This window comes from Leishmania panamensis (genome assembly GCF_000755165.1).
Source record: "Leishmania panamensis strain MHOM/PA/94/PSC-1 chromosome 4 sequence".
Classification (NCBI taxonomy): domain Eukaryota; phylum Euglenozoa; class Kinetoplastea; order Trypanosomatida; family Trypanosomatidae; genus Leishmania; species Leishmania panamensis.
Window position 1 is genome coordinate 145,364 of NC_025883.1, and position 15,217 is coordinate 160,580.

General features: G+C 60.2%; 3 protein-coding genes across 3 annotated transcripts; all 3 read right to left on the minus strand.

The window, feature by feature from the left end:
* Nucleotides 1-2,867: 2,867 nt before the first annotated feature.
* LPMP_040390 (serine/threonine protein kinase-like protein) lies at nt 2,868-6,866 on the minus strand (the record flags this gene model as incomplete). Its single annotated transcript, XM_010705385.1, has 1 exon — nt 2,868-6,866. The coding sequence occupies one exon, from the start codon at nt 6,864-6,866 to the stop codon at nt 2,868-2,870; it is 3,999 nt and encodes a 1,332-aa protein (XP_010703687.1).
* Nucleotides 6,867-9,822: 2,956 nt separating this feature from the next.
* Nucleotides 9,823-12,393, minus strand: LPMP_040400 (calpain-like cysteine peptidase, putative; the record flags this gene model as incomplete). Its single annotated transcript, XM_010705386.1, has 1 exon — nt 9,823-12,393. The coding sequence occupies one exon, from the start codon at nt 12,391-12,393 to the stop codon at nt 9,823-9,825; it is 2,571 nt and encodes an 856-aa protein (XP_010703688.1).
* Nucleotides 12,394-13,624: 1,231 nt separating this feature from the next.
* ASL (adenylosuccinate lyase, putative) lies at nt 13,625-15,067 on the minus strand (the record flags this gene model as incomplete). Its single annotated transcript, XM_010705387.1, has 1 exon — nt 13,625-15,067. One exon carries the CDS (start codon nt 15,065-15,067, stop codon nt 13,625-13,627), a length of 1,443 nt encoding a protein of 480 aa, XP_010703689.1.
* Nucleotides 15,068-15,217: the final 150 nt, after the last annotated feature.

Genomic DNA, 15,217 nt, shown 5'->3' on the forward strand with positions numbered 1-15,217 from the left:
GGAAAACAAAACGAACTTGTTTAGGCCTTGTCTCGAGTGTTGACGATGAAATGGCACAAACTGAGGTGAGTGAGAGTCATGTCCTCCGCACTGTCTCCCCCCCCCGCCCCGCCCCGCCCCGCCAGGGACGTTGGTACGCAAGAGGCACTCAGACCGACAGACAACCAGTGGCTGCGAAGGAGAGAAGAGAGATTAGGCGTGGCGGAGGGGGAGAGACGGAGCGGCTTCAAGCACAACAGAGGACCAAAGGAACAGTCATGGTGGGGAAGTTTGATGCTGCAAGTGTGGTGAGAGGTCGCGGAGGACGATGCGAGGTGGCTCTCTCAGGCCCACCTTTCACTTACTCTTCCTTCCCTCCCCCGGCACACCCCTTCCTACCACTTCACTTGCGCGCACATGTACTCCCCCGAAGTTCTCGGAAAAGTTAGCGGGTCGTTTCGTGCATGGAGGCGAAGAGAGGGGGAGGGGATGAGCAGCACCGTTTCCCCCGCAAGCCGAAGTGCGAGGAAGGCCTTACGTCTATGCCCACACACAGGGCGGTGTACTCAGTGGCTGTGCCCTTCCCTCCCCCCTTCCCCTTCAGACACCGTCACGTCATGTTGGCCGTGTGGGTGTCTTCTCCCCCTTTCTGCTCAAAGCCGCTTGTTTGTCCGCAGCCTCCGCGGCGCCACCAGCCGGTCAACACCATCGCTGCCTTGAGTGCCCGCCGCACAGTTCTCAGCACAGCGCACGACAGACGTGCCCGTAAGACCCCCCCGCTCTCCCACAAGAAGAGCAGAGGAGAGGAAGTGGCTCGAGGGTATCCCATGTATGTACGCGTGCGCCCACTCTCAACCTCTCTCTCTCTCCATGTATGCGCTGCTGCGGGTTTCGTTGCTGTGACGCCCGTGCTGAGTTAGCAGTGCAGCCACCATCCACTCCAAAGTGGGCAGGCGCCCACCAAGAGGGAAGGAGAGGAGAGGGAAGCGGGGGCGCAGTGGTTTAGTAGCGGGAGTACGAGAGGGGGGGGAGAGAGCAGTAAAGAGGACGAGGAAACCGCGAACGAAGAGCACAAGCAGACCAACGCGGGTAGGGAGGGGGAAAACGCTTTGGTGCCTCAGGGAGCGAGAAGGCGATCGCGAAAGAGAGAGGGAGTGCGTGACTGTGCGAGGGACGCCAAGCGCAATCGCTCAATTTAGTTCACATCGGCATACACGCCGCTCGAAGAAGCGGTAAACTTGTGACAGCGAGCTACGCAATATTTATAACAACGTCAGGAGTTAAAAGAAGAAATGAAGAGTAACCGTCAGAGACGCACACAGACGCACACAGACGCACACAGACAGACAGACAGGGTGGGGGCTGGTCAGAAAGCCAGCAAGATGAGACTTCGAGGAGATCACGATGATGTCAAAGAAGGGAGAGACGACGATGGTCTACACACGCACACACACACACACACACACACATACACACACAACAGAAAGGAGGAGGGCGCGTATGTGTGAGGGAGGAGGGGCAATCGACCTCTGTGGTGTCTCGTGCATGCAAAACGAGAGCGAGTGAAACTCAGAACAACAGCAGAGAAGCTGAAGAAAAGGGGGAGAGAGCGAGGGAGGGAGATGGATGAATGTGGAGTAACGAGAGAGAAGTGCACACACACACACACAACAGCAGCAGCAGCAGGCGCTGTAAGTGAGAAAACCACAAGAACGCTGAATGACAGAATGTATGTATGTGTGTGTGTGTGTGTGTGTGCACGGAAGAGAGGATGGGAGACGAGCTGGCAAGTGGCGGTGGACTAAAGGGGGGGGGGGAGGCAAACGAAACAGAGAGGGAGGAGGCGGTGGCGGCCATAAGCCTCACCTAGACGGACAGCCACACATGTACAGACATGTACACACAGACGTAGCAGTGGCCGCGAAAAAGCGAGACATAGTCGTGGGAGAGAGGAGGAGAAAGGGTGAGGGAACAGAGTCAAGAGTCCACGCTGCAATCACCACCAAACAGGACACACCCTCATCCCCCTCAGAGCAGACGATTTAATCACATGAGAGTAGCGAAGAAGAAAAGAGTGGGTAGAGAGGCGAGGTTGGGTTGTAGGGCGAGGGCGGAGGGATCGAACAATGATGCTCAGCAGCACCGTCAATCGCACAAATCGCCTCATTGCTACGCTTTGGCAAGCAGACAAGAGCGACCACAGCTACGCGAGGAGAGGGACCCTGGGCATTGACGCACTAACCCCGGGTACAGATGGCAACCCCAAAACACGAAAATAAAACGAGCGAAAAGTCGGGAGAGATGGCTCGGGACCCAAGAGGGTAAACAGCCGCGAGAGAGAGAGAGAGGCTGGCGGCGACACACGCAGATGTGCATCTCTGCAACGACGGCGGCGCCACGGTCCACATTTCCAATTTTTAATGTTTTATTCTTCAAGGGCTGCATTCCACACAACCCATTTTCGACACGACAGCCAGCCGAGTGAGGGGGACGCACAGGCTTACAGCGAAGAATGTGCCTCCGATGTACGGGTGTATGTGAGCGCCACCCCTCCCCCTCCCTCTCTCTCTCTCTCCCTGGGAAAGGAGGGGAAGAGGCGGGTGAGAATAGAAGGAAGGCCGTACAGGATGAACGGAGGCCCACGTGAGAGAGCGAGGGGAGTCGTCGACAGAAATGATGGGGAGACACACACACACACACACGCATCAGGAATGGGCACATATCGCGAGAGAGGAGGGAGGGAGCGCAAGAGTGAAAAGAGCCCCCCCTCCTTCCTCCCCCCTCCGCTGACTTCTCAGTACGAACGCGCTAAGCTCACCAAGACCCAGGCTGTGTTGTGCAGGCTGATGCGTGTCGCCGAGCTGCAGCAGGGACAACTAACCGCACCACTAACAGCGTCTGCGCGGTGGCATTTCCTCCAGCTCCTTGTCCTTGCACATCATCCACGGCGCACGCAGCAGTGCGCGCGCCGTGCTGCGACGGTGCGGGTCGCGGTGGAAGCAGCAGCGTAGCAGACTCAGAAGCTCCGCCGGTGTATCATGTGGCACTCCAGGCGGGAGGTCGGCAACCGACTGCTCGATCTGCTTCATGAGGTGGTAGGCGTTGCTCCCCGACGTCGGCCACGGTGTGCGGCCAAAGACTTCCAGGACGAGGCACCCAAAGGACCAGATGTCTGCCGAGGCCGTGTAGCCGACCGGGGCTGGCGGTGACGTGGCCTTGTTGTCGCTCCCGGGCCCGCCATTGTTGCCTCCGCTGACCGACGACGTTGGAGAGCTCGCGGTTGACATCTTCATGGATGGCGTCCCCGAGGCCAGAATGATCTCCGGTGCCATGAACATGGGCGTACCGACCATCGTCTTTGCCACACCGGTGGTATCGAACCACTGGTACTCCGCTATGGTCGTGAAACGCGAGTCTGTAGCGACCGTGCGTGTGGTGGCGATGCTGCTAGTGACCCCCTCGCTGTCAGCGGCGCCATAGACGTTGTTCGTCAACATGATGCGCCGTGAGCACCCAAAGTCCGCCAACTTCGCTACATCGGCGGCGCTGATGAGAACGTTGTCACCCTTCACGTCCCGGTGAATGAAGTTACTGTGATGGAGATAGGCGAGGCCTTTGAGGACATGCCGCAGGTAGCGTCGAGCGACTTGCACCGGGAGCTGGCCGCCAGGCGTCTGGCGAACTACGCTGGAGAGGGTCCCGCGGTTGCACAGCTCCATCACGATCTCCACCTGGACGGGGATGCGGGCGGCGGCGTTGAGCAGCGGCGACTGGTTTTCGCCGGAGGAAGTGCCGCCGCTGTCGTGCCGCGGCTCACCGACCCGTTCTCCGCCTCTCCCAGCTACTGCTACGGCGGAGAGCCAATTGTCATCGCTGCTGCTGCCGCCGCGCCGCTGCTGCTGCTGCTGCTGGCGTAATTCAAGATATCGGTTCTGCACTGGCGTGACTTGGCAGCGCAGGCACGTGACGATGTTCTCGTGATGCAGCTTCTCCATCATCTCTACCTCGCGTAGAAGCACGAGGAGCGCCTCCTGCTGGGAGGGCGACATGTACGTTTCATCTTCGGAAGCGGCAGCGCTCGTGCTTTTGGCGGTGCCGCGGATTGCAGTGTACGAAGTCTGCCTGCTGCTCTTGCTGTCGTCGCCATTGCTGGAGGTGTCAAGGTCCACCGGCATGGGAACGCCGACCTCCAGCACCTTCACCGCTACTGGGGTGCGTTCGCAGTCTTCCAGGATACCCTCGTACACCACACCAGATGTGCCACGCCCAATGTAGCCGCGCATATGCCACCGCACACGCTTCTCCTGGAGCCTGCGAAAAGCCTCACGCCACTGCTGTGCACTTAGCCGGTGTTGCTGCACTCCTTCCCTTTTCTTTTGCTGTTCCTGAGCACGCCAGCGCTCGATGGCGGTCGTCGGCGAGCCGCCGATATCGGTTGCAGCGGCGGCCGCTGCTGACGTCGCATTCGTGCGGGCGGAGCGCGCACGACTCAGCACCGCAGCAACATTGACGTTACCGACGCCACCGCCCGTGCTGCTCTTCCTTCTCATGCCATTTCTGCGAAGCATTTCAATGACCAACAGTTGAGTCGCGTGCTGCTGCTCGTTCTCGTCCGTCGTCGTGTTCGTGAGTGTTGTGCTGCAGCGACAGAGGAGAGCGCTATGGCGGCGGTCTTCGTCGTCTGCCTTATTCTCACTTGCCATGCTGTCTCTGGCGTAGCGGTGCGAGGAGGCAAAGGCAGCCGTGCCACCGTAGCGGCCAGGCGCTGTGGAAGTCCCGTGGTTGCAGCGGTCCGGCGTGCCGCTCGCGCTGCCCACCACGTTGGTCGCTGATGTGTTCGGGCTCGGCAAACTGCCGCATCGCACGCTGTCGACAGAGTCGTCGAGACCGTTCACTATGTCTGAAGATACGCTACGCTGGCTTCCGAAGAAGGCGCTGGGGTTTAAGCCTGCGATGACGCGGGTGCTCCGCGGCGCGCTGGTACCCTCCGCTGCAGCAGCTTCCACTGCTGCTTTGACTGGCTGCCGCGCCTGTGGCGTCATCGCATGTGTAACGGCAGAGGAGATTCTGTTCGTTGTGTGTGCCGGAAGGGACGGCGCTGCCGGCAACGTGGTCATGACAGTCGGTATCGTTGTCGCCACGGAGGATGCCGCCGTGCTCACGCTGGAGTGATGAATCAGGGTGGAAGTGCGGGAACACAGACCCCCTGCCGTCGTCGCCATGGCGCCGGCTACCGGCACTGCTGCAGCGGGGATCGAGGAGGCGAGGGAGATTGGGCGGTCCGGGGTGCAGGGGGCAGTGTTGCCCGCGTAGCCGACACTGACGCTAGTACCGTTCGTTGTGGCTTCTGCCGTGATGTGAGCAGCCACGATATCACCTCTGCCACAGCCGCTGTTGCTGCGAACATGACCTCCCACTGTGTAGCTGCGCGCGCGATGGTGACGGCAGCGTTGCTCCTGCTGGCCCTGCACGGCGGTGTGGGCTGCAGATAGCCAAAGGCGAGGCGAGGTCTCCAGGTTCACAGTTGGCATGTTGGACAGGTGACCACACCATGCAGACGACGGTGGATGGCCTGGCTGTGGTTGATGAGGTTGTTGCTGCGGCGCCCCCGAGGCGCTTTCTGGATAGGGAAACACAAAGTCATTCAGACGCTGCATCGCTGTCGGGCTGCGGCAGTGGCTGCTGCCGTTATAGACGTCGACAGGAGTGTTGTAGCTGCTCATGCTGTTGCTGCGCAGGCGACCTCTGTAGCCGTTAGCGTGACTCACCTGCGAGACGGCCTGCGGGCTGAACACCGAGGGGTGACAGTAAACTCGCCCGTGGTTGCCGGAGGACATGCCTTTCCGACGTGACATCGCACCCGACGAGAAGGGCCGGCGGTGCGCTGCCGTAGCCGCCGCTGCCTGGTCACTGTGTGCCGCGTCGAGGCCCAGAGCGCGGTCACGCATGTTCGGTGGCAATAGTGCTTGTTTCATGTCGTATGGATGATTCGCGTTCATAAAGGTATTAAAGTAGCCAAAGCCGTGGACCGTCGGCACACAGCTGCCTGAGGATGGGCCGACACTGCTGCTGCTGCCGCCGGCGCCACCCACCATGGATGACGACGAGGACCCCACATTTGTGGCCCCTGCCGCCGCGGCTGTTGTGCCATCCGACACTGTGCCGTCCCCGCTGCGCCCGTGCGTATGAAGGATGTACGGGGTGTAGCTCAGTGAGTTCATCATCCGGGAGGAGCCACAGCTATTGATGTTGTTGTTACTGTTGGCCACGCCGTCGAACAGCGGTGCTTGGTGTGCGCCACCGGCCGGGACTCTGGGTGAGGTGGACGCTGCGCCATGGTGGCGTGGGGTGAGCTTAGGTGAGACAAAGCCACCACCGGCAGGGGACGTGAAGGGCACCAACGCTGCTCCGCACGCTGAGCCTGGTGGTGTGCCGGCCGCTGTCGCAGCTGAGGCGGGTGAAGCTGCGTCGCCAGACGCACCCGAGGGACTTTCGATGCTGCCGTGGTACTGGTGCGTATTGGGGGTCCGCCCTCTGGCACCACCTGTGGCAGACGAGGCAGCACCGAGGTCGCGGCTCATGCTTGTCAAGCTGCCGCGCTGCGCGCTCACAGGGCGGCTGCCGGAGCGCGTCTTGCGAAGCGTGATGTGGATCGAGCGCGATCGCCGATGGCGTGGGCGCGGTTGCGCACTGCTGCCGCTATGGACACAACTGCCTTCGCCGCTCACCGTCGTTGTCACTGCGAAGGCGGGGGGCTCGCAGCCTGCAATAGACGACGACGTCGTCGTCGGCCGCTGCTGACATCGTTGGGGATGAGGGTGATGCCGATGTCGTCCATTTTCTCTGGTTGTCGGGAGCATGGTTGCTACACTAATGTGCACTGCCATGACACCCCTGCCACACCTGTGTGTGACCCTCCCCCCCTTCAGCGGCTACGTGTCTTCCACCGAGAAAGCGATTTTGTTGCCGGACACCGTCCCTTGACTGAACGGGCTGAAATGGGGGAGGGGGAGAGAGTGTGTGTGTGCTGGCAGTGATGCGTGTTAGCGATGATGTTCAAATTCACTGCGCGACTGCAAAGCCTTCAAGCCACCCGCCCCCACTCCCCAGCCACCACAGACATATATGTGTTACTCGAAGAGACTGGCGGTTCAAGCAGCGAGGAGGTGGCTGACCCACAGCGAAGCCACATGCACACACACACACACACACACACACGCACACACGCACTCAGAGGGCCTTACAAGAACGTGTGCGTGTCTCACCCTGTCCAACTCAACCACGCAAACGGGGCCAAAATCAGTGAGATATCAGCAGCAGCGCAGAGAGAGAGAGAGACAACATAAAATGGCAAGAGAGGGAGGAGGTGAGTAATACAGTACAGGAAAGTAAAGAGAGGGGAAAACACCGCGCCCGGTATCGGTTTGCTTAAGGGGAAGGGGAGGGGGGGGGGAAGTAGCGGCTGCACCGATACAAGAAGGAAAAGAGTAAGAAGAAATACACGTAGCTGATGGGCAGGCAGTATGTGTATCAGTGCGGCACAAAGCAGCAGCAGCCGCTCAAGGCTGGGGAGAGAGGGACTGTGAGAGCCACACACACACACACATAGACGTATGCGCGCAGTCAGAAGGTGATCTCAAGGGAGCCGTCCGCGTCACTCGAGCAACAAACAGGCAGTTGCAACAGCAGCGGTAGGAGAGCGTGCGCGTTGCGAACGAGGTGATACTGCGTGGTGTTAAGGAGCGGAGAGAGGTGAGGGTGAGGAATGGGAGCGGCGACTCACCACAATGCCTTCGGGGTAGTGATGGCGAAGGAATGGGTGGGGGTATGGGTACCAGACGTGTTGAGCAAACAACTAAAGAGAGAGAGAGAGGAGAGCGGAAGGCAAGAGAAACGAGTAAGAGCGCAGCAGGAGACATGGGCCGGTCACTCTCCCGCTCTAGGGCGTTTTCTCCTTTCCTTTCCACGCTTCCATCGGAGTAAGTGGAGTCAGCACACACACGCACACACACCCAAGGGCACCGCCGAGCACCGCAACAGGCGCGTGTGCTCGCGCGCTTGGGCCTGTGCATACGACATGGCGGAGAAAAAGGAGGGGGCGGGCTAGAGGAGAAGGGCGCCCACCGGCATTACATGTTCCTCCACTTGGGGGGGGGGGGACTTGCTTCTCCTTGTCGGCTGCTTCGGCGTTACTCCTTTGTTTTTTTCTGCTTTGGAATCGTCTCACCTCTCCTCTGCGCTCTCCACACCAGGATGATGGGGTGTATGCACCCGTGTGTCTCTCTCTCTGTGTGGGCGTCGGTGTGGGTGTGTGGAGAAGGGGGGGCGCCCCTTCCATACTACTCGGCTACTAGGCTGCACCTCCCACCCCCCAGGCACCTACAACGAGAGAGAGGAAAACGAAAGCTGCGAAGCAAAATAGGAGGAAGAGAGGGGGGCATATGATGTGACGCAGAGGGAGGGAGGTGACCACCCTTCATGGCAGAGAACGACACACCGGCTCCTCCGTGCCAGCGAACAGCGCTGCCAAACACAAGGGGCAACGAGTGTGTGTGTGTGTGGGGAGAGGGGAACAGCTACAATGGAAAGGCGAACAGGCAGGAGGGAGGGGGAGGGAGACCTCGACATCAATGTGCGAGTAAAACGTGAACGAGCGCCGACACACCCACGCACAGGCACAGACACATCGAGTATCAGATGCACACACAGCAAGGGAAGGGGGGATGAGTGTATCTGGATGAGTGGAGGGGGGGGTGACCGGGCGGATGGGGGGATCAAGAGAGAGGATATGACGAGAAGAGAGGAAAAAAAAGCCAGGAGGAGACACACAGTGAGTGGCACTCATCAACACACACACACAGAGGAGGGAGGGGGAGGAGGAGGGGGGGGTCAAGGTCCAAGAGAACAACAACAACGTATTTTGGTACATCAGGCGAGGGTTGGCGGGGTGGGGGCAGACATGAAATGAGGAACGATGCCAAGGCAGGATGAGTCCATACACGCATGCCAGCCACACCATGAATGGATGGCCCAGCGAGGCCTCTTTCTTGCCTGCGATGGCCCGCGATGGAATAGCGTGCATCTGCCTGCATGGTGTGGCTGGCACCTGTGGACACACACACACACACATACACACACACACACTACTGCGGGTGCATCCATGACGGAGGGTGGGTGGGTGGATGTGTGTGCGTGTGTTTTGCACGTCGAACTTCGATTACTTCAAAGAAGGATCGCGATAGTGTGATGCGCCGTCAGAGGGGGAGGGAGGGGGAGGGGGGCTAAAAAGAAAAAAATGCACACAATACAAAGCAACTCGAGTGGAGAGAGGGAGGGAGGCCGCGGCTACGAAGGCCCGGCACTCATCCTCATCCTTCCTGCTTCTCTTGCCCTAGTTAGGGTGGTGCATGATGGGGGAAGGCGAGGGGGAGGGGAGGAGGGAGGAGTGGTGGTGGTGGCGACGAAGAGGAAAAACAGGGATCGACGTGTGTGCGTGTGTGCGGGTGGGCGTCTGTAGAAGTGAGTAGCACCGGGAGTCATGATGTGCTCCCAGAGCAAACAGTAGAGGCTTATCCCCCGCCGACCCCCTACCCCAACTACCCCCCTTCCTCTCGCTCTCAGAGCCCCTTCTTCTACCGCCAGCACTACACGCGTTTTACTTGCCATGGCGCAATTGCCCACCCCCTTCCTCTGCCACCGAAGACTCAGCACAGCGTTGACAATGACAACGGTGGTCGTGCTTTATTGCCCCTTCCCCCCCCTCTCCAGCACGCACTCCTTTCTCGTCTCTCCAAGGAACAGACATTGAAGAGAGAAAAGCATTGAGAGGAGGTTGCAATGATCTCAGCATATGACCGCGCCAGCCTTTTCCTGCGCATAGCCGCAGTTGCTCGCCTTGGTCTGGAAGTACAGCTCCTCTTCCTGCGACCCCACGTCGTCTGTCGGGAACTTCGGGAAGTTCTCGAAGACGGCGTTGGCTCCGCTCATCTTGCACATTGCCACGACAACATGGTCGCCAATCTCCTCGTCCGCCTGGAAGCCGATCGTTACGGCAATCTCCTTCGTGTTCACGTTCGACACGTCCGGGAAGAGGTGAGAGTAATCGTTGAAGAAGTGGATCGGATGCACGAGGTCGCGCATGTCCTCACCTCCGCCGTTGCCGTTGCTGAGCGTCTCATCGCCCTCCATGAGGCGCGGAATGAGGAGGTACGGCGCGGTGCTCGGCTCCAGGTGGCATGTCATGGCAATCTCGCGCGCCTGCAGGAACAGCCACGCGTTGTCCGACGGCTGCGTCATATCTGTCGAGGTGTTCCGCACAACCTGATACACATCCGTCTCTTTCGGCACCGGCGCGGCAAGCGAGAGCATCACAGGTGGGTAGTCCATGTTGTTTGGGTCGGCCTCGGCCGCGCCGGCCTCGTCGGCGTGCATGCCGCGGTGGTCCATGTTCGACAAGATAAACGTGACATCCATCGGAGCCTTCACTGAGACCTGGAAGACGGTGCCGGGCTTGCAGTCGGCGAAGGTAATCGGCACGCGCACGTCATGCGCCGCCGGCGCGCGGAAAAGCACGCCGCCGCCAATGAAGTACTTAAGCGCGTCCTCGAATGCCATCCAGACGATGCTGAGGTCACCCTTGTGTTTGGCAAAGCCGCACGCGGTGGCGATGTCGCGGTGCTGTTGCCAATCCGGGGTATCCCACCCCCACGCCTGCGTCCAGCCGCTGCCATACACCCACGGGTTGCGCAGACAAACCAGGCGGATCTGGCCCTTGTTGAACTCCTTCACGTCCAGCACGGAGTAGGCGTGACCGGGAAGAACTCCGGTGCCGGCGAGCGCCTCCTCCATCTCGGGCTGATCAGAGAAGTCAGGAGAGCTTTGTGCGTCCGGCGCGATCGCCGGTGCCTTGCCGGGGGTCGTGAGGATGACCTGATAGCCCTTCTTCAGCCACTGGATCATCTTCGGCTCCAGGTCGCGGCCGCTGTTTTCCTTTGCCTTGGCAAACAGTTCGTCGATGCGCATGCTCGGGAAGCCTGTCATGTCTGTCAGCGCGTGCATCGGGTCACCGGACTGAATCATCGCGTAACTACCGTGCATCTTGGCAAATGCCTTCTCGAGAACGGCTGGCCACAGCTCGCACAGGTCGCGGCTGTGTGCGAAGGCCGGCACGCCGGCGACGACAGGGAAGTAGTCATCCACGAGGATGCTGCGCCAGAGGCCGTTCTTGTTGAAGGACACGCGGTACGCACCGATGGCCCGCTCGCGCCGCGCCACAACGGCCCCCTTCGGGTGTCGGAACATCTGCATGACCGCCGTCGGGTCCTCGGCCTGTGTGGCCAGCGCGCATATAAGCCAGCAGTCGCCCAGCTCGCCCTGCTCTACGTCGCCGGGGTAGATACCGTTGCGGAACAGTCGGATCTGGTCCTGCGTCTCCGGCTTCACGTACATGCGCGGCCGACCCCACGGCAGCTGCTTGAACGACTTGGATGCCCCGGAGTCGATGGACGACTGCACGGGTGGGAAGGAGAGGTCAACGAAGGGGAGGTTGTTCGCCAGGCAGATCTGCAGAATGCGCTCCGCGTCCGTCTCGTCGCCGGCGACGGCGCGAATGGCGTCCATCTCCACCTGCACCACCTCCTTATTTTGCGTCACGCTGCGGCTCTGGAAGTACTCCTGCGACAGCGGCAGCGCTCTCAGTTTGCTCGCGAAGCCGTTCACAAAGCCCTTGATGAAGGGCTCCGTCTCACCAGGGTAGACGGTTACCGCCACCACGTACTCGCCCGAGTCGTCATCGCGCGTCATCTTCGTGTTTTCGAGCGACGTGATCTTGCTGTGCTTGCCAAAGGTGCACACCACGTGGACCTCGAAGGAGCGACTGTCGTTGTAGAAGGCCCACATCTTGTTTGGTCGGTCGACGATGCGGTAGAGCAGCCCGGGCTCCTCGAAGCAATTTGTCACCTCGCCTGCGATGTCGGGCTCACCGTTCATGAACTGCACCTTCGGCGCAGAGGCACCACCGGTAGTAGCGTGTCCTGCGGGGCCCTCGTACACGGGCTTCTGCGCGGTGCCAATGTCGAACTCGTCCTCCGGGTCGTCCTCGGGCACCTGCAGGTTCACTGGGACCCACGTCTGTGGTGACTTCGTGGCTGTCTTGCGTGGCTTCATGAAGGCGTTCGTTACCGGTGGTGGCGGCGGCCCTGGAGGCTCTTCTTCAGGATACCGCGGGCCGGCGTGCATCATGTCCTCACTCGTGGGCAGCCCGCGGTCGTCGTGCCGAAGCGGCTCGTCGTTCGCGTCGTAGACGCTGTGGACATCTGCCGCAGAGATGGGCTTCTCTGCGGCATCGAAATCGACTGAGTCGGAAAAGAGACTGTCGTTGCTGAGCACACCCGTCTCTGTCGGTGGGTACGACATAGCTGCTGTACTCGGATGTGAATGGAGGGGGGGGGGGTGAGCGGAAGAGGCAACTGTGTTCGCTGTTTGACTGCTTTGCCGTTATTTTCCTTTCAATGTGCGTATCTCCTCCTCGGCGCGTCGGTGTGCGCGTGTGTGTGCGAGGGTCGGTGGGTCGACGGAAAGGGGCGGGGGCAGGGCGAGAGGGGCAGTGATGGTGGCGGATGAGTTGATAAGACTACCAGTGTGTCGGTTGTAATTGGTACGCTTGCATGCCAATGAGAGAGTGAGAGAGAGAGAGGGGGCGATAGCGACTGAGGTCGAGGCGAACGTGAGCGGTCTCTGCGTGGAATACGTAGAGCTGCACGACAACTTATTAGCAAGCGGGAGAAGACCAAATCGAGAGGAGGTGGTGAGGCAGCTTCTGCCACAACCTTGTGGGAAGGAGCGAGAGAGAGAGAGATGATCGCCTTGAGCGAACGCCGATTTCAGGCCGGCACGTGCCTCCTCTCCTCGTCCACCCTCCTCCGCCGTGACTTTCCCATGCTTTAGCGTTCCTTTGTCCAGCGGGTGCTGACATCAGTGCGACTCGTGGAGGCAAGGCCTACGTCAGCGAGATGGATGGTGAGGGGGGGGGAGGGGTCGCTGCTTCCGCTGTCGGTGCGCCGCGCGTCTTTGTCCCCTTCCGGCCTTTGGCTTCTTTCGCCTTCTCTTGCACCACTCATCAAATTCATCACCACCGCCCCCTACATCCCCCCCCCACACGCACACGGCGCACATCTCACCACATCCACGTTGTCCACAGCGAGGACCGACAGGCAGAAGAAGAGTGCCGCCTCACCACGACGTGAGTCGCAGGCGTGGGGGTCTCAAGAAGCATTGGGGGTTTCATCAAAGCCTTTTTTGTTCGATCGCTGCTGTGGCGGCTACATGCATATTTTGTCCAGCGTGTGTGTGTGTGTGTGTGTGGGAGGTGGCGGTGGTAATGAGTTGGGAGAGTGGTGCAAGAGAGGGTGGGTGGGGAGATCAAGTCGTGCAACTGCATCCGTCCCTGCACACCTTCCATCGCCTTACGACTGCTGCTGAGGGAGTCGCCAAAACGGCAGCTCTTGTTCCCCTGAGCTCAACAACGACGGCGACGACGACTCTGCCCCACCAAGAAAGCACCATTGTGCCCGCCCACAACGCAGCCGCTTTGGCCCTCTACCGGACCTCGACATCGTCCGCGCAGCCTTCCCCCACCCCCGCCTTCTCACAAACACCTTGTGTAGCCGACATATGTAAAAGGGGAGATGGCGAGCAGCTCCTGTCGCACTTCCTCCGTGATGCCCTCGAGCTGCTGGATGAAGGTGCGCACCGTCTCCTTGGTAACTTGCGCGTTGCCGCGTGTCAGGTCCTTCAGAGCTTCGTACGGCTTCGGGTAGCCCTCACGGCGCAGCACGGTCTGGATGCCCTCCGCCACAACAGCCCAGTTGCTCTCCAGGTCCGCCGCGATGGCGGGCTTGTTGACAAGGAGCTTGTCGACGCCGCGAAGGAGGGATGCAAATGCGATGAGAGCGTGGCTGAGCGGAACGCCGAGGTTACGCAGCACCGTGCTGTCTGTGAGGTCGCGCTGCAGACGGGAAATGGGCAGCTTCGCTGAAAGAAAGCCAAGGACGGCGTTGCTCATGCCAAGGTTGCCCTCAGCGTTCTCAAAGTCGATCGGGTTCACCTTGTGCGGCATTGCACTGCTGCCGACCTCGCCTGCCTTCACCTTCTGGTTAAAGTAGCCGAGGGAGATGTACTGCCATACGTCCTTGGCCAGGTCCATCAGGATAGTGTGAAGCCGCGCACATGCATCGCAGATGGCGGCGAGGTTGTCGTAGTGCTCAATCTGAGTCGTGTAGCGCTGACGGCGCAGGCCAAGGTACTTGCTCAGGAAGAGGTCCCCAAAGTTCCGCCAATCCACGCCAGGGTACGCGCAGAGGTGCGCGTTGAAGTTGCCGGTCGCGCCGCCGAACTTGCCGGTGTTTGGGATGCTCAGCAGCATCGCCCGCTGCTCCTCCAGCCGCTCAATCCACACCATAAACTCCTTCGCCAGGTTCGTTGGACTCGCTGGTTGGCCGTGTGTCCGGGCCAGCATGGGGACATCCCACTCAGGCAGCTTGCTCTTGAGAAGCGCGATCAGCTGATCCAGCGTTGGGATGTAGTGGTGGTGCAGCGCGTCGCGCAGGAGCATCGGAATAGACGTGTTGTTGATATCCTGCGACGTTAGCCCAAAGTGGATGAACTCCTTCTCGGTCTCGAGGCCGCAGGCAGACATTTTGTCCTTGAGGTAGTACTCCACAGCCTTGATATCGTGCTTCGTAACGGCCTCGATGTCCTTGATCTTCGTGGCATCGTCGACTGTGAAGTTCTCGAAGGTGGCCGCCCGCAGCTGGGCCAGGTGGGCATCCGTGACGCCGCGCAGCTGCGTGATCGTCGGCACTTCCTTGCACAGCGCTTCGAAGTACAGCACCTCCACCTGCACGCGATACTTGAACAACGCGTACTCGGAGAAGTAGGCGCGCAGAGGGACCGTGGAGTGCTTGTAACGGCCATCGAGTGGGGAGAGTGCGAAGAGGGGGCTGTCTTCACTGATCTCCGCTGAGACCTTGTGAGCTGTCGTGGTCACAGTCGCCGTCGCCGCTGCCTCTTGTGCCGAAGACAACGACATTGCCCCTGGGGCGATCAGCTACGCAGAAGAGAGGGAAATCGGCTGGGAAGGGAGAAGCACAGAAAAAGTGAGGGAGTCCAACGGCAGCTGCCTTGGGTTGTCCGCACGAGGCGAAGAGGTGATGGTGGTGGGCTGAGTGTACTTGAGCTC